An 18,966-nucleotide genomic window follows, 5' to 3' on the forward strand; every position below is an offset into this window, starting at 1 on the left:
CCCAGTCACTCGTAGGGAGTTAGCACGTATTCTAAAGGGCAAAGGAGAAGCAAGTGAGCCCACTAGGGAGATAAGTCCACCATTTGGACATCATATCTTGGCGAAACCATATCCTAAGGGGTACCAACCACCTACCTTTCGTAAATTTGATGGTACTGGAAGTGCCAAAGAACACATCCTGTCATTCTTGGATGACCTCGGGGTGTTCAGGAACCACCAGGAGCTCAAGATCAAGGAGTTCTCAAAATCACTGACAGGAAGGGCATTCACGTGGTATTGCAAGTTGAAAGCCAGCAGCATCAACACCTGGGAGCAATTAGTAATGGAGTTCTGCAACAAGTTCCTGGAAGAGGAACCCTCCATGCACATCATGGACCTGGGGAGAGTGAAATAGAGACAAGGAGAAGGATTGGTAGCGTTCGTCAAGAGGTACAGAGATCAAGCTTTACTTTGTATAGACACTCTCCCAGAGCCACAATTGGTGTACGGGTGTATTAGAAATGTGGAAGATGGATCCCAAATTTATCTTTCTATGAGCAACATAAATACTTTCTTTGAGCTCTTAAAGAGAGCATCTGACATAACAGAGGCAATGAAACGCAATGGAAGGAGATATAAAGAAGTTTCTCCTCTGAAAGTGTGTGTCGTTGATGGCAGGGGCAGAAGGAGTTCCTATTCTAAGGGTGTTAAGAAAAACAGTCCTCCACCCCCACTACCTCTCTCCAGAGCTCAGGCCATGGGTTAACCGATTGTTATGTGGTGAGGACGATGTTTCATAGGCAAGTGAAGGAAGGGAAGATACTCCTAAATGGGGAACAAAACCAAGAAGGTGTAAAAAGCACTCCTTTTCCTCAACATGATGTTGGAATGATAGGCATTGAAGGAGAGGTAATGCTGACAGAGATTGTAGATGAAGCAGAAGAGATGGTTACCATGGAGGAGTCCTTGGATGAAGACACCTTGACAAGAGGTCTTTTGAAGTCTCGAGGTTGTAGAATCATGTTCAACTAACTTGGCTTGGAACCCCACATTCAGAAAGAGGTGGCCAGAGCTCTAATAGGAGTCATTCAGAAGCATGAAAAAGGTTTTGGGGGCATCAACGCTCAGCTCACAAGATTAGAAAAGGCCCATGCAAACGCCCTGGTGTTTCGGGACCCTGACTTATTTAATGGGGAGTTCTACCATAATAAACCACTGTATGTGGAAGCAGTGGTAGAAGGCATGAAGGTCAGAAGGGCCTTGGTGGATGCTGGATCAGGGGTAAACATCATATCCACTCATATATTTCTAGAAATGGGAGGTTCTGCTGATCAGATAAGGCCTACTCAAGTCGGGCTCAATGCTTTTAATGGAGTGAGTGTGAAATCTAGAGGGTGTGTTAATGCTGTCTTGGAGGTTGGCCCCATAAAAACCAATAATAAGTTTCATGTGGTGGATGGAAGCTCTAGCTACCACATCCTACTGGGACGTCCATGGATTCATTTACATCGGTGTGTTCCTTCAAGTTGGCATCAATGCATAAAGTCTAGCTGGAGAGGGAAGGATATTAGCATCTCAGCCACTGTAACACCATTTGATGCGGGAGAAGCACATTTAGTGGATGCGAGTTTCTATGAAGAGCTTGCATTACCAGGGGTCAACAAAATAAGGCCTGTGCAGGAATGCACCATCGGAACACCCAGACAAAAGGCAGTACGGAAGGACACCCTGATGGAGGAAGCACCAAAAGAAAACACCAAAAAATGAGCAACAGCAATCGAAGACCTAGGGCTTCGTAAGGAAATTCTCCCAGGTGGAGGATATCGGTGGTGTATCCTATAGGAACTCGGGGGTCCAGCGGAGGAAAATTACCAGAACTCCCCTGGCCCCGACATCCTAAGTATACAAGAAAAAGAACATCTGCAAAGCAGCATAAAAAACGCCCCTTTCCAACTCCAAGATGAAGCAAAGCAGAAGGAGGAAGAGTTGGAAGAGATTAATCTAGGGACTGAAGAACACCCGAGGCCTTTGTTCGTGTGAAAAACTCTAGGGGAGAAGGAGAAAAGGGATTTGATAGCATTATTAACAGAGTTCAGAGATGTGTTCGCTTGGAACTATGATGAAATGCCAGGGTTAGATCCAAACCTGGTGACCCACAATTTAGCCGTGAGGAAAGGAGCAACTCCTGTCAAGCAAGCTCCTAGAAAATTCTCCAATGAAATAGAAGCTCAAGTAAAGAAAGAAATCGAAAAGTTACTCACAGCCAAGTTTGTCAAACCAATACAACACCCCTCTTGGTTAGCCAACATTGTGCCAGTGAAAAAGAAGAACGGGAAGATCCGGTGTTGCGTGAATTTTAGAGATCTAAACAAAGCTTGCCCTAAGGATGATTTTTCTCTGCCAGATGTCGATAGAATGGTAGATGCTACAGCCGGATTTGAGAGGTTCTCCTTCATGGATGGATTTAGCGGGTACAACCAAATTAGAATGGCTCCGGGAGATGAAGAAAAGACAGCATTTCGAACACCCATAGGTAATTTTTACTATACTGTCATGCCTTTCGGCCTAAAGAATGCTGGAGCAACCTACCAAAGAGCCATGACCACTATATTCCATGACATAATGCATGACTTTGTAGAAGACTATGTAGACGATTTGGTTGTCAAGTCAACATCCAGGAAGCAACACACAGAACACCTCAGAGCTGTGTTCACTAGATGCAGAAAGTATAGACTCAAGATGAACCCCATGAAATGTGTCTTCGGGGTGTCATCTGGAAAGTTCTTGGGATTCAGAGTCCACAAAGGAGGCATTTCAGCTGACGAGGATAAGATTAAAGCTGTCCAAGACATGGAACCTCCGAAAGACATCAAGGGACTTCAGAAGTTCATAGGCAAGCTGGGGTACATCGAAGGTTCATACCAGCATTAGGGGAGCTCTTAGGACCCCTAAGACCTTTGTTGAAAGAGAAGAACACCTTTACGTGGGGACAACACCACCAAGCTGTGATGGACAAGATCAAGAACGTTCTCACGTCCACTCACACCATGACTTCCCCTCAGCCTGGTGCACCATTGAAGGTATACTTAGCGGTAGGAGAAGAAGCAGTTAGTGGGTTAATTGCACAAGAAGGTGAAGGCAAAGAGAAACCCATTGCTTATGTTAGCAGAGCCATGAAAGGGCCGGAACAAAGATACTCTTCACCAGAGAAATATTGTCTCGCTTTGGTGTACATCTCACAAAGATACCGACACTACTTTCAAGCACACCAAGTAGAAGTCGTATCGAAAAATGAAGGTCTCAGGTTTTTAATTGAAAAGCCAATGTTGACTGGAAGAATGAGCCGTTGGCCACTCCTAATAAGCGAATATGATGTGAAATTGGTGACACCTACCACCATTAAGAGCCAAGCTTTGGCTGACCTCTTGTCGATCTGTCCTGAAAAGGCGACGATTGAAGAGTTGCCAGATCAGATTCCAGAAACAATAGAGACTGTTTATGCTTGCAATGAAGAGGAAACATGGACCCTCATGTTTGATGAAACACCCTCGAATCCTCAAGGAGGGGCAGGAGTCGTCCTTACAGACTCCCATGGAAGAAACATATCCTTCATGTTTCGATTGGATTTCTCTTGCACCAACAATGAGGCAGAGTATGAAGTGCTAATGCTCGGTCTAAAGATGGCTCAAGAAGTTGGTATCAAGAAACTCCATGTCAAAGGAGACTCCAACCTAATAATACAACAAATCCTAGGAGGGTATGGCACGAAGGAAAGAAGTCTGGCCTTATGCAGAGAGCAAGTGTGGCGCATGATGAAGGTATTTGATAAGATTTCATTTGAGCATGTACCCCGAACAGAGAACAAGCATGCGGATGCTTTAGCAACATTGGGGAGTAGAGTCACTTTTCAAAATAGACAACATGCTTTGGAACACCGGGTAGCTGAAAGTCCTGCCAGAGAAGAAGGAAAGTCTATAGAAGGAAAAACCAATGATTGGTGAACGCCTATACATGAACAGCTCAAAACGCTCAACATTACCAAAGAAACAAGAGGATTTTGCCTCCTCAATGGGCAAATGTTCAGAAAAAGCAATGATGGACTCCTCATGAAATGTGTAGGAGAAGAAGAAGGGAAAGAAAAAGCAGAACAACTGCATGGAGCTACTTGCGGAGAAGAAGGCCCCGGTTTGTACCGAAGGCTCCAGAGGTGGGGTATTTATTGGCTGAAAATGAAGTTTCATTGTGATGAATTACAGGCTTCCTGCAAGACTTGTCAAGAAACAAAAGAAAGCATGCAGATATGTAATGTTCACAATTGGCAACAACCCATCGTAGAGTACCTCGATGCTGGAGTTTTGCCTTCAGAGAAAATAGAAGCTGAGGGATTGAAGAAGAGACCAGAACGCTACTTCTTGCAAAAAGGTGAGTTGTTCAAAAAGAGTTTTACTGGAGAGATGCTAAAATGCGTTCGAGATGAAGAAAAAGATAAAGTCTTGGAAGAAGTCCATCAAGGAGTATGTGGGAGACACCAAGGAGGAAGGGCCTTATGGTATGAACTAATCAGGATTGGCTATTACTGGCCAAAAATGAAGGAGGATGCAATCAACTGGGCCAAAAGGTGTCTACAATGCCAAAGGCATGCAAACTTGATACATGCGCTAAGCGTGCAGAAGAACAGCCTCAAAACACCATACCCATTCCATACATGGGAGGTAGATTTTGTGGGACCAATCAACCCCCCATCAATGGGGAAGAAATGGATTCTAGTTGCAACAGAAAGCTTCACCAAGTGGGTGGAGGCTGCCGCTATCAGGGAAGCAAATGCTGAAGCAGTAGTGAGATTTATCAAAGAAAATATAATATGCAGGTTCGGGCTACCAAGTGTTCTAGTGTCCGATAATGGAACCCACTTTGTTAACCAAAGAGTGTGGGGTGTTCTTGAACAATACCAAATCAAACATCACAAGTCTTCTTCCTACTACCCGCAAGGCAATGGTCAGGCAGAGGCTACTAACAAGAGCCTTTTGAAAATACTCACAAAAGATGGTGACCGATGCTCATAAAGATTGGAGTGAATACCTACCACTTGCTCTTTGGGCTTACAGAACAACCAGACATGGAACAACCGGAGTAACGCCTTTCTCGTTGGTTTATGGGGTTAAAGCTGTATTGCCAACAGAGATTGAAGTACCCACCGCCAGGATGTTGTTAGACGAGGCAAGGGATCGTGAAGCTGAGTTGCAAGAATTGGAAGAAAAAAGAGAAGTTGTGGGAAGCAAGATGGAAGAATACCACCGGAGACTAGCGTTAGCTTACGACAAGCATGTTCAGCCCAGGGTGTTCCTAGAGGGTGATCTGGTGCTAAAATCAGTAGACGCAGTAATGAGGAAGATGTCTTTGCCAAAATGGGCTCCCAAATGGGAGGGTCCTTACATTGTTTCTGAAGTACACCCCAACGGACACTGTATCCTGCTGGACCCAGATCATGGAACAACCACTGGCCCCATCAATTTCAAGTATGTCAAGAAATACTATGCCTAATTTCAGCTTTAGTAATTCAAATTTCAATTCCAAAAGGCTTCTTTATCAAGAGCCAATGTTTATATTATATTATTCTGCAAGCATCCTGCAATACATGAGAAAACTGCTTTAGCAATCATACACTCAAAAAATGTGAGTGATGCATCTTAAGAAATTTGCAATACAAAATAGTTCCAAAAAAGTGAAGTGTCCCACCCTCCAAGCTCCTAAAAAGAGTCGAGCATAAATAGGGCAAGAAAGTTATGGGTACCTTCCTTTTCTTTGCCTAAAAAAAAAGAGGCAGAAAAAAATAGCAGTAGATAATCCTTCTCATCTTAAAATCATACCCTCCCCCTGCAAAAAAAAAAGGTGTGTATCCAAAATAAAATGATCACACAAGCAGGTAAAGCCCCTGGAGGAGTATGCATATTATAAAAAAAATGAGGGGAAACATAACACCCAAAAAGAGGTGTACAATGAAAGTCATAGAAGCAGTAGGACAAAAATATACTTTGTCAAAGTATTACATATTTTACAAAATAAAGTGCTGGAAACTATCACAGCCACAAAATATCACTGTAAGAAATCGCAGAAGAAGCAGCCTCCTTATGCTTGGCCAATTGCTCTCGCTCCATGCTGACACTGGCTAACCTAGCCTTCATGGTGTTCAATTCAGATGTAAGCTTGTTAACCTTTTCTTGAAGAGCAGAAACATCAGAAGAGAGAACATGATGCTCTTTAGACAACAATTCTTCTCTAGCAAGATCAGAGATCCCAGGTGGAGGCTCCAATTTTGCAGAAAGATTTTCAAGCCAACGACCACTAAATTTAAATAACTTAAGGTTATTTAGATGATTTGCTACCATATCCCGATGAGCACCCCACAAGTTCGCAAGGGAGTGTGAAGTAAAGAAATCCCATGCATCCAGAAAAGCTTGGTACCCAAGCTTCTTGAAAAGGCAGTTCAGGTCATTTGGAAGCAAGAAGGAAGGAACCTGAGATGCAATCTCCGATAACAAGTTCTTCGCATCGCCATTGAAATGCTCAAACTCATCGCGGACAGAAATTGAAAAGCAAAACAACCTTTTTTCATCAGGAACTTATAAAGTGCTGGCACGCCTGACAAATGAAAAGAAATACAATGGAACACACCAGAAGAAGCACTAGCTAAAGGTTCCTTTGTGATATCAGAAATGCTCGAAGCTTGAAAGGTGGACTCAGAAACAGCATGAGAAGCTGAAGATACAAACATACACACAAACAGCATGAACAAAATCATGTACCCCCTCTAAAAAAAAAGAGGCAGAAAAAAAAACAATTGTACCTGCGCCAGGAAATACCGTTCGAATGGGAGTAACAACACGTCTAGTAGGGTCCCCTTGGCAGGTAACACCCGGCTCAATGTCAACATTGCTCTTAGAACTTGCTATTGCTCGTGGGTCATCTCGCACAACTTCTTGGGTAGTACCCTTGTCAGGGATGTCGCCAACAACAAATGAATTAGGAGAGTCCCCACTGACCCTTTCTTGAGAGCTCTCATCGCCTACATTTACCGGATCAGAGGGTGCATTTGGAATTATTTTTATTTTACCCAAAAGACGATGGGACCTACGCTTCACAACACTTCTAGATAAGCTAACCACAGCTTTACCAGGAGACTGTGATGACTCAACAAAGCAAGCAGCAACAGAACAACCTTTAGCTTTTGCCGTCGAAGAAGGAGAAATCCCTGAGCCAGTGGAAATTGGTGAAGGCGTAGCATCAACAGAAGGCCTAGGTGGTCTTTCAAGAGACCTCTTTGCAACCTTAACATTTGAACTCTCCACTTTACTGCGCTTGACCACTTCAGCAGTAACAACTGAATCATCAGGTTTTCTTTTTGAAGAAGGTGGATATCTATAACACCTGGCGTTCAAGTCTATAAAACACCAGCACAAAAGATACAGCAGTCAAATACACAAAGAGGAGAGAGAGATAAAAAAGAAAAAAAAAACAACAAGAAGAATTAGCAAAGAGCAAATATTACTTGTAATGGTCGAAGGAGAAAGGTTGCCAGTCATGAAATATGGATCCTTGATCAAAACTGGGACAAATGATCTGACATCAGGGACGGAGGTACCCTCATATTGCCTAATATGCTCCTTCATACGCATAAGGTAATCCACATACTCCTTTGTAACTCCCCCATCCCTGTCGAGAGGAACAACCAAGAAAGGATTGTACTTCGGGAGTTCTTCTTGAAACAGAACCTTTTTCATTAAATTTTCCGATGGAAAAAAAATATGCTCCACGTTTTTTGGATCCTGGTCCCACCCTAGTTGGCGACTTACCCTATCAGGACGGTAGATCATTGGACAGATCAAAGCTCCACAGTGAAAATCCCTATCCATAACAATCAAACCAGGAAGAGGGGTAGGAGAAGTACCCAAAAGCCAAAAGTCATAAACCCCATCCTGGCCGGTGGAAATATTATTGCGGTCATGCTCAAGACAAGCAGAATATATACGATGAATAGCCGATGCATCGGGCTGGTAAGAGGTTACATACGGGCGAAAACAAAAATTTTCCTCCAAGTCAATAACATCCTCCAAAGATTTCGAAGGATGAGCTGAACCCCAAATCCAAGCACGAGGACTTGCCTTCTTATCTGGAAGAATTGTAGGGGACTTATGGGTGGGAGCAAACAGAGAGAACCGCTCAAAAAGAAAGAGTTGAAGAAATATTTAGTCAATGAAAGATAAAACTGGAAAGCGACCATGAGCAATCTTGAGTTGCTGGAAAAATTGATCAAGCCGCGTATATAAGCTGCCGAGATACATAGGAGCCAATGGTAAACGTTCTCCTCTAGCAATCAAGCAGGCTAAAAGAAACACCCCATGGCTCATACACTCATCCGCCGGTCCCAAAAATACGTATTTACTTAACCAATAAGCAACAAAAGCAGCTCCCCTAAGATCTGAAGAAATAGCGGGAGCAGGGACAAACTCACCATTGAGGAAATCACCAAAAAAATAACGAGACCAATTAGAGTAAGAATACTTAACAGTAATCTTCTTCTTCTTGGAATCTTGTTTGTCGCTAACTACCTCTTTTCCTCTCGAGGACCGACAAGTCTTCGGATGCTCATCCTTGGAGGAAGATTTCTTAGCCTGCCTACTCTTGGACAACTCTTTCGCATATCGACCAGCATCACTTAAACTCATTTGAAGATGTCGTGCAAGCTTAAGCAGATCAGAATCTGGGTGAAGAAGAGTGAGATCCACACTACCAAACACCGGCAGTTGAAGAAGAACCACAACATCTTCCAAAGTTGGTGAAAACTCACCCCAAGAGGTCAGAAAAGTATGAGTCTGAGAACACCACCTCTGCCAAAGTAAACTCATATCAGATCCATTTCGCTAAACACCCAAGCCTGCCAAGAGGAAATCAATTAGTGCTTCTTCAACATATAGCAACAAGGTAAAGAAATTATAAGAATCAATTATGAGGATAGATGGCAGGGAACAACCAACCTGCAGATGTGCGAATAGCCTCAGCAACACCAGCTGATTCTAATCTCCTCACAAAACTACCACCCTCCTCAAATAATACTGTGAACACCCACTTTTGCCAAACCTTATCTATGTGAGTAGCTGCCTCAGATTTAAAAGACGTCCATGGAAATTCTTGGCGCTTCAACCGAGAACAAAGTAAAGTAGGACCCACTTGATATGAAGGCTTCTCAACAAATTCACCCAAAACTCTACAATTTGAAGAATCAAAGGCGGGTTTCATAGTTTTATCCATGCCTAATAACAAGCCAGAAGAAGGAGGGTCCAAAAAAGGTTTCTTCATCAGAGGAGGATCCACAAAAGTAGCCCTCTTATTTGATGGTTTCACCCAAGGTTGGGGGATAGATTCAGAAAATCCCATCGCATATTCTTCAGGAACGTCGTTCATATCATTCACAGAAGAGTCAGTACCCAAACTATTACTAGAGTCCTCTGGGTCACTATCCACTATCTCAGCAAGTTTCACACGAGGCATGGCAACAAAAGAAACAATTCCTAAAAAAAAAGGGAAAAGAAGGAGAGCAGCAACAACAAAATAGAGTGAACATCAATATCACGCAAATACCAACGACAAAAATGTTCAAAATATAAAGGAGAATATTGCAGAACATTCAAGAAATTCTGAAAAAGCCAAAGAGCATTCAAGAAAACAACCAAGGAGTTCTCAAATGAAACAAAAAAGCAAAGGTATGAAAATCATTCATCATATTTTTTACTCGATAAGGCCACTAACTCCTCATATCCTCACAATATCATATTTTATTTGGTGACATATATGAAAATATTGCAAAACATTATACGTCTATAGCTTTGAAAGAATATAAATATGGAACACTAAAAATTTGTTCTAATTGAAAAAGTTTATAAACAAATTACTTATGACTATACTATAAAAAAAAATTTAACTAAATTATTTTTATTTTTAAATATCTATTTATGGTTACAAATGAACATTGCTCATAATTTTAATTCAATTTCTTTTTTTATTTGTGATTTCATTGGAAACGTATACAAATGAGGATATAACATCCAAAGTTGCAAGGAGAAAGATCTTTATCAAAAAATTCCTATAGCTAACTCCAAAATTAGCAACCCAATATACATGGGGCTGAGAGGGGTTAAGACAAAAACAAGAAAAGAAGAAAAAGGGTCTTACCAAGTAAGAAGACAGAGTAAAAAGAACAGAGCGAAGTTGAATGTGGGAGTGTCCTTTGCCCTAAGAAAAACTCCCAATAGTTGAAGAAGATAGAGGATTTGGATGGTGGTGCTGCTGTGTAAAAAATACCTTAACAAAGATGATGAGAAACACGTTCTCCCCTATCCTCCCAAGTGTTCTCCCCTTCTTATGTGTCTCTCCAAATCCAGGTATTCAAATTTAAAACGCGTCCAGTTAAAAGGGTAAGAGTTTCTCCCCTTCTTATTTCCTTATACATTAAATTATTATATTAAATCAAATCTTTCCTCTTTTTTCATTAAAAAAAAAGAGTTTATATATATATATATATATAAATAAATAATAATAATATTATGTATATATACATACACTACTTTTAAAAATAAGTACATACATACAAATAAATTATGAATATATTCATTTACTAATCTTATTTATCTATTTATTTATTTTATTAATATTTAAAATATTTGCACAATAACATTCTTTTATTCATTTTTTTTATGAGTACATTATCATATTCAAATTATATAGACATATTTATATTTGAATATCATTTACAAATACATATCTTATTATAACAAAAAATAAATAAAAGAGGGGAGATTTGATTCTTTAGAGTTATGATATGTTAGCTTCTTAAAAGAAAAAAATTATTATTCTTATTCTGTTGAGTACAAAAAAGTTTAATGCAGCTTGAGGGAATACTTTGTACCCTCAAAGACTGCATGGGGCTTATGATTGTGTACTAAAAATATAAACCTTTTTTGTACATAATTATTTTTATAATGACCTACAAACATGGTCAAAAAAGAGTTAAGTTCCTCCTAAAGGTATTGGGCTAAAAGGATGGAACCCAAAATAATATCTTGAGGAGTTGAATTTCTCTTCAGTGGGAACTATATTGGTGGAAGTGGATTGGTTGGATTTGGAGTGTAAAGGTGTCATCTAGTTGAAAGAAAACCAAACTAGATATCCCTTCACTAATGTCACATGTCGGAGCTTTAGTTTAACGTGTGGGAATCAACTTCCTACCATTTTCAGTTGACAAGACTTGAGGTGATCCCAAATACCTAAAGATATTTTGGAAAGAGCAGTAAACCAAATGTCAGACTAAAACCATTGGCCAAGGGGTGTCCTCTTCATCATGGTTTTACGCTATAAAAAGGACCTCAAGCCACCTCTGTAAATCATCTTTTCCTTCATCCTTCACTCTCACTTTTCACTTTCACCTTGATCATCTTCTTCTTCACAGACCTTGAAACCCTTTTCATCCTTTACTTTCACCTTCACCTTCATCCTCTTCTGAGAGCTTCTTTTCTCTGTAAACCATTCCTGTCCACTTTAAACAAAGCTCGCTCATCCTCTTGTGACATTAGTGGAGGTCTCAACACTTGTTCTCCACCCCTCTTCCTCACTATTAGTTCTTGTATTGTTTATTTGCCATTAACAGAAGTGTCTTCCTCACAAGTTTACTTACCCCTAATCTCTCACCTTAACTATTATTTTTCACTTAATCTATTTCTCACGAAACCCACCCGAATCAACTTGTAAACCAAATACTAATCCAAAACCTCATGAATAATAAAAATATTTTTGGTGTAAGATAAGAAGATACTTGACTATAACTCAAATTTTAATTTGATTGTGGTATAGGATAAGTTGAAAATCATGCATTTTAGTTTTGTCTCCCACACAACTTTGCAGACAGAACCTGCAATGCAAACATAATATAATCACATAGAACTACTAAAGCATGTAATATATGACACAAAAACCTTCAATTTCCCTGTTAAACATGGTTATAATATACTTGGGAAATAAATAGTCTTATTAATAAGAAAAAATAATTTGAAATGCTTCAAAGTAAATATATAACATTCAAATGCTTGAATCTTGAACTAGCACTACCTACAGCAGAATGCTGAAGAAAAAAAGAATTGCAAGCAGCATTGTTAAAACAAAGACCTCATTTTTATAGCAGGAGAAACCATGCTCCGTCGGCTATCCGTGTATCAATGCAAAGCAATGTAAACCATGAGTCAATTGGTTATTCCCATTCCTCACTTTTTTATTTTTAATATTGGATTAACAATGGTATTTTTTTAAATTATTATCTACTGTGGTATTTTTTTAAAATGTGGGATGATTTAATGTACAGAGTACAAATCGAACCGTCTAATTTTTAAGAGGTACAGAAATCAGACCGTCCAATTTTTAGATACACAAATCGGACCGTCCGGTTTCTGTACTCGGACCGTCCGATTTGTGTTGAAAAAATTAAAAAAATTTGGAGTACATTCGATTTGTGTACTCCAAATTTTTTTAATTTTTTTAACACAAATCATTACTCCAAACTTTTAAAATTTTTTAAACACAAGTCAGATCTTCCGATTTGTGTACCTCCCATAATTTTAAAAAACACCAAAAATTATCATGTTAAGGTATAACACTCGTTCTACTTCCATATCCAAATTTTTTAGCCCCCATTCCTCCCCAAATAAAAAAATTGATTCTGAAACTAACATATCCCTGTTTGAAAAAATAGTGGTACTTCATTTCAATCCTCCAAAGATAGATCATTCCCACCACTTTTTGGTACCTTAAGGTCCAAAAAAGTGACAATTTTTTCCTTTTCGGTCCACATGTTAGCTTTCCACTAGAATTATATACTGCGACACTTGAGATTCCAAGGCGCTATAATAAGAATTGCTCATAGAAAAGAATCACTCAAAGGTTCATAGCTGCCATGTCAATAGAACCCATCATCTTCTTGATCACTATCTTCATCATAATCTTCTATGTACTCATCCTCACTACTCCCCAACATATAATCGTCTTCATCCTCATCTGAAATTGCCGCAGTAAAATCAGTCCTCACTGCTGCAAGTTCATCTACAAGCTCATCCAAATCACTACTCCCATGACCACCACCACAGTCAAATCTCGACAATGAAAAAAACCCATCATCATCTTCTTCCACGACAAAACCGTCCCTTTGAGCCCTACTCCTGTTCTTCTCGATCACCAGATCCTTCTCCGAAACATTCCCATTCTCAACATCAATCCAAGGAAACCACAAATCGGCTTGCCTCCCCAGTGCCCTATCCCAATCCCCAACCACCACTGTCCCCAATTCCCTCTCTCTTGCTCTCCTCATCATCTCTGCGAAATCCGAATCATCTGAAACCAAAACCAGCCAATCAATCCCCCTGGTCATTGAGTGCTGCATCTGCCTCTTCAATGCCCAATCCGCAGCCTGAGGCTTATCCTCCACAGTCTTCACATATACCCCAGCCCTCCTCAGCTCTGAAGCTAGCCCATAACCAACCTTGTGTTACAAGAAACAAAAAATAAAATACTAATATACTATATAAAAAGAGATGACAATATGTGACCGAAAAAGTTTGCATAATGGAATAGAAACAAATTGTTCATCGTAACTACAGTGAGGCGTGTAAACATCAACCTTGTGTATATGTCAAACCAACTCTAAGTTGAGTAAGTGCAGAAATTTCATGTAAAACTCTACACTTTGCTTTGTTATGTAATCAAATTCAACAAGTTGATGTATATGGTATGTATCCAACATAATTTGTGAAACTATTAGGTTTTCATAGAGTGCTCAAATGGATTATGCTCATACCATAAATGGAATGACATTTCAGCTTAACATACAAGATAGTTGCTGGTGCAAATGAAATATCACCCCATTGATCATACGATCATCATCCACTAGTAGTCTCTTTTCTCATCTTTGTAACACCCAAACCCTATTATTATTATTGTCAAAAATCTGAATAATCTAACTCAAGCAACTAGTGGCTACCACTCCCACTATATGTTTCCTCCATCCCTATGACTCAAACCCCAAATTGGTTATGATTCTAGAACAATGCATAAAAATGAACAACATTACATGGCACTAACATATAGCAAGCAAAATAAAAACAAGGATGATTAACAGAAAAAGAAAAGGAAGAAACCTTGGGCCTAATGAGAGACCTAGCAGCCTCATTATACTTTTCATTCCCCTGAATAAACCTCTCTTTAAAACGCTGCCGTTTCTTCCCTTTCAAGGACCTCATCCGATTAAGCTTCTTCTGCCTCTCTCGTTCATGCAACTGCCTGAAATGCTTCTTCAGATCCAGATTGGTGCGACACTTTTTCCCGCAGACGGAACACCTGTAGGGCTCCGATGGCACCACCAGGCCCTTCCGTTCCAGCACGTCGAGGTGCTTTCTCTGGCGGCGATCCTGTAGGACCCACTGCGGTAGGTGGATGAATGTGTGGCGATTGGCGTAGGCAGAGATGTCGACGATGTGGCCAAAGTGAGTTGCGAGGCGTGTGAGGGAGCGTGCGGCGTCGTATGGGGGTCCTCGTGGGGGCTTATTGTCGAGGTCCCAGAGGACGACTACTTTGGGGTGCTTAGGGGTGTAGATTCCTTGGTTGTTCTTCACCATGTCGATTTCGATTGAAGAAGAAGAAGAGCATGCTGTGATGATTGGCTTTTGATGGTGGCATTTTAGGTTTGATGATGTGTGTGGGAAGAAGAGTGAGAATGAGAGAGAGTGAGAGTGGAAGAAGTGGAGTTTGTTGACTGGTGGTTGATTTGTGGGGTTCAAAACACTGGCGGTGACTGTGAGGGACTTCATGTTTTCATGCTTTGCTTTGTTTTTTGCAGTTTTCGTTTTAGTAAGGAGATAGATAAGGCTGCCAAATAACCAAATCACCCTCTTGGATATAGGATGGGTTGATTTTTTTCAAGGTTCTGCCGATTATTGAACCGCTCTAGTTACTGGTTTACTGATTCAACCAGTTCGACCATGATTCATCTGAAAAAACCATTTTATAATAAAATATAAATAAAGACACTAAAACATAATTATAGTCTAATATAAAGTTTAAAATATCATTCAAATTAAAAAATACTACATAAACCACAATGTTATGATGTCATTCAAATACACACTCAAAAGTCAAATAACAAAAAAAAACAATTATTCAAAATTATCTTCTTGGGGCAAACACTGTTCAGGTATGATTGATGAACGCCGATTAGGCCTTATCAAGTTTCTCCTTATCAGATTGAATACCTTGTTCAATTTATTAGCTGTTGTCGATTTTTATGCTTTTACTGCATGTTCTGCGCGATGAAATGTTAATGACAAAAACTAAGCAGAGCTTTTCAAACTATAGGTGTGCACTTGTGTTATGATGCATGGCTATGGTCTTGTGAAGAAACTATATGATGAGCTTAAAGACTTCATGAGAAAGCACAATTTCATATCAATAGAAGATTTCAGAGGGTAATAGAACTTAAAACTTGCCCAAATACGTTTTTAGTCCCTATAAAATCGTAATTTCTTTTTAGTCCCTGCAAAATTCAGAAGATGATTGGTCTTAGGTCCTGTTAAATGCTGACGTGATATACAGAAATCCAACCCTTGCATCTCGCATTTCATCTACCACGTCAACATTTAACAAGAGACAAACTAACGACAAGGACCGGGGATTAAAAGAGAAAATCACAAATTCTAAGGGACAAAAACCTTATGAACAGAAACTGATCTGGTTTCAACTTTCCAATAGATTGAAATACAAAAATGGAAGAAAAGCATTTTGATATTTTCCTTTTCCTTTTTTGTTTTCAGGGGACGAAAATTGCAGGGCTTCAAAATTATCCAATAAGAATACAATTCAATTACAATATCACAGCAACCCACTCCAACCAGTAATCTCAACAGTCAAAATTATTCAACAATTATTCAACCCAGTAACAACAACAAGGTTCACAGATTGACTAACAACAATTATTCAAAATTATCCACAATCCTAAACCACAGTAATGAAAAATCACAGTTCACAGATTAACTAACAACAATTAGTCAATTATAGTTACAAAAAAAAAAATAATACCTAGAAACTAGAACAGAGCAGACTGAGCAAGAGGGGGACAAATTCAAAGGTTTCAATTTGCCAGGAACCAAAACAAAGCATGTAATCCATGTTGATCATATTTGACATAGGCAGCCATTCACATAACCTGTACTAATCCTGGTTTGATAGTAACAGACAATACCCCAGACACAGCCAGTTACAAGTCAGTGAGAACTCTAGACCCTATCTTATCCTCCTTCAAAGTAACAATCCACCAATTAAGATTTACAAGACCAGCTAATAAGTTATCAAATTAACAAGTTAATAAGATCAAGAACATATCAAAACAAGTTAATAATCAAAACAAGTTAACAAAACAAGTTAATACAGCAAACCAACAACAAAACAAAAACTGGAAGTCTGGAACAGTAACCTAATAATTAAAACAACAACAAACTAAAACAATAACTGAAAATCAACAGAGGAGGGAGAGGGAGCTGGAGCTTACCTTAGGCTTTCACACGTTCTGAAAAATCGACAGAGGAGGGAGAGGGAGCTGAAGCTTTATAACTCGATGAAGATGGCTGAACAGAGGGATGAGCAGCGGCGGAACGGCGTCTGAACAGAGGCTGTACCACGCGACGGAACAGAGGCTGAATAGCGGCAGAAGCACGGCGAAACGGCAGCAAAAACACGGCGAAACAGAGGCGTTGCGACGACGCTGGAGAAGCGCGGCCGGTGGCGGTGGCTGGACTGGTTGAAGAACAGCGACGAGATGGAAGAACAGAAGCTGCTGCGTTCGAAGTGGTTATGGTCTTCTGGAGTTGTGAGAGAGAGGCGAGAGAGCTGAGGGAAGATAGGGCTTTTTGGGTTTTTCCTTTTCCTGATTGTTAAAACGGCGTCGTACACCTCTTTTTTCAAAAACCCGGTCAAGTTTCGGTTCGGTCGAACCGACCAATTAATTTTTCACAGGTATCAGAGTGACAGAGTCCAGTCTCTCTTCCTCAACCCTCACTCAGACTCGGCCCCTCTCCAGTCTCCTCTTCACCGCCGGTCATCCCCTCCACCGTCGCAGTCCCTGCGTCACCCTTTCCCACCCTCGCAGTCGAAGCGGCCGTTGTTCATCGCTCGTCGCCCGCAGTCGCACTTTGAAGCCGTCGCCAGTCGTCCTCCGCGCAGCTCGCAGCCGCTGTCGTCCTCTGCGTTGCAATCAGCGCAGTAAACAGTCGCATTCCTCCACATCCTTCACCCCCGCTCTCTGAATCTGTTCAACTAGAGTGTAGATGTCTCGGGTGAATTATTTGGTTCTGTTTTTTTATTTGCAATTTGCTGTTTAATTACTGTTTCTTGTTTTTTTAACCTTCTAATTAGGGGTGCATATGGTTCGGCCTGATCCAAAGATTTGGTTCGGTTTCGAATATTTTAGAGACTAATTTGGTATAATTTTATTGGGTTTAAGATTGGGTAAGGGTCTCAAAAATAGATTCGGTCATATTTTCGAGTTGGATTCGGGTCATAGCTCGCGTTATTCGAACTCGGTTCGGTGGTCCAGTCATCATACACAATTAATATTTTGTGTTATTAGTGATGGATGATGGCTATTCTTATATGGAATTTAAGTATTGTAAACATTAATATTTTGTGTTATTAGTCATTATAAGACTATAAGTTTATGTTTTATGTTTAAAATACATAAGACTTTAGACTAATGGCATAATATTGTGTTATTTGTATTGATTTAAATATTTGGTGTTATTAGACAATATTAATATTGATTATGGTTATGCTTTAATTTTAGAGAAGGATTAGCTCTTGTTATATTTTTCTAAGTGAATTTTACCATATCAAATAATGGTTGGAGTCTTGAAAATTTGGATATTTTCACATGCTAACTTACAAGAAGGTATTAAAATAATGTAATGTTAACGGTACAGTTCTCACCCGATTTTTACCCGGTATAATCGTGGCCCGAAAGCGTATAGGTTTCATCCGATTTAAGGTCGAATTCGGGTCTAACAAATAAGCCCGGTATATATTTCGGGTCGGATCTGAATCACATCAAACCCGATTTCACCCGACCCATGAACACCCCTACTTTTAATTATTTGTTCTATTTTTTAATCTGATTATTTGTTCTTGGTTTTGTTATGATCTTTTAAAATACAACTTTTAAAATACAAAGATGCAAATGCATTTTTTCATAATATTTGATAGCAATGATTTACAGAAGAACATAATTTGCTATAGATAGCGGCGGATTACATGGTTAGTGTGCAATACAGAAACCGCTATAGACAGCAGCGGTTTGGAGAACGTGCATAAATCGTTGGAGGCAGTAGCGGTTTAAGTTGAGGGTGAGTGTCTATATAATGTGATTTATGTTTATATCAAAATTTATTATAGTAAAATAAATATTATTTGAATTATACTGCTCAAAATCACTTTTAGATGAAAAATTACTAAAAGAAACATCAATTTAAAAAATTTTTCTATATGCATGCAAAATTAAAACACTAACAAAAATAATATAAAAAATATTTATCATATAAATAAAATAAATACAATAAAAAGTAAAAATATAAAAGAGAGTACTATAAATTTTATAATTTTAAACAAAAAAAATATTCTATAATTTTTCTAGCACTGTCAGTACTCTTTAATTTAGTATTATTTTAAATTATAAATTTTTATTATTTATGGCTATATTGTTACTTATAATTAATTTTTTTATTTATTTTGTCTTTTTTATAGAGTACATCAAAGAAATAATAAAATTTTCATAAAACCAACAACATATACCATATGAAAAAAAATATAATAAAAAATAAATAAAATTCATATGAATAAAATCAAATAAAAAAT

At 39.2% G+C, this 18,966-nt stretch overlaps 1 protein-coding gene across 1 annotated transcript; it reads right to left on the reverse strand.

Moving 5' to 3' along the window:
- Positions 1–12,759: 12,759 nt before the first annotated feature.
- Positions 12,760–17,412, reverse strand: LOC112758600 (uncharacterized). Its single transcript, XM_025807310.3, has 3 exons — positions 16,613–17,412; positions 14,211–15,059; positions 12,760–13,555 (listed from the first exon to the last, which is right to left on the reverse strand). Exons 2-3 carry the CDS (start codon positions 14,877–14,879, stop codon positions 12,977–12,979), a joined length of 1,248 nt encoding a protein of 415 aa, XP_025663095.1. The 5' UTR covers positions 14,880–15,059; positions 16,613–17,412; the 3' UTR covers positions 12,760–12,976.
- Positions 17,413–18,966: the final 1,554 nt, after the last annotated feature.

This window comes from Arachis hypogaea, chromosome 16 (genome assembly GCF_003086295.3).
Source record: "Arachis hypogaea cultivar Tifrunner chromosome 16, arahy.Tifrunner.gnm2.J5K5, whole genome shotgun sequence".
Classification (NCBI taxonomy): Eukaryota; Viridiplantae; Streptophyta; class Magnoliopsida; order Fabales; family Fabaceae; genus Arachis; species Arachis hypogaea.

Bases quoted from the DNA above. Each gene is read 5' to 3' on its own strand.
- LOC112758600 (XM_025807310.3), bottom strand. From the start codon at position 14,879: ATGAAGTCCCTCACAGTCACCGCCAGTGTTTTGAACCCCACAAATCAA. The intron at 13,556-14,210 runs GTTTCTTCCTTT...TTGTAACACAAG, and splicing joins GGTCTCTCATTAGGCCCAAG to GTTGGTTATGGGCTAGCTTC.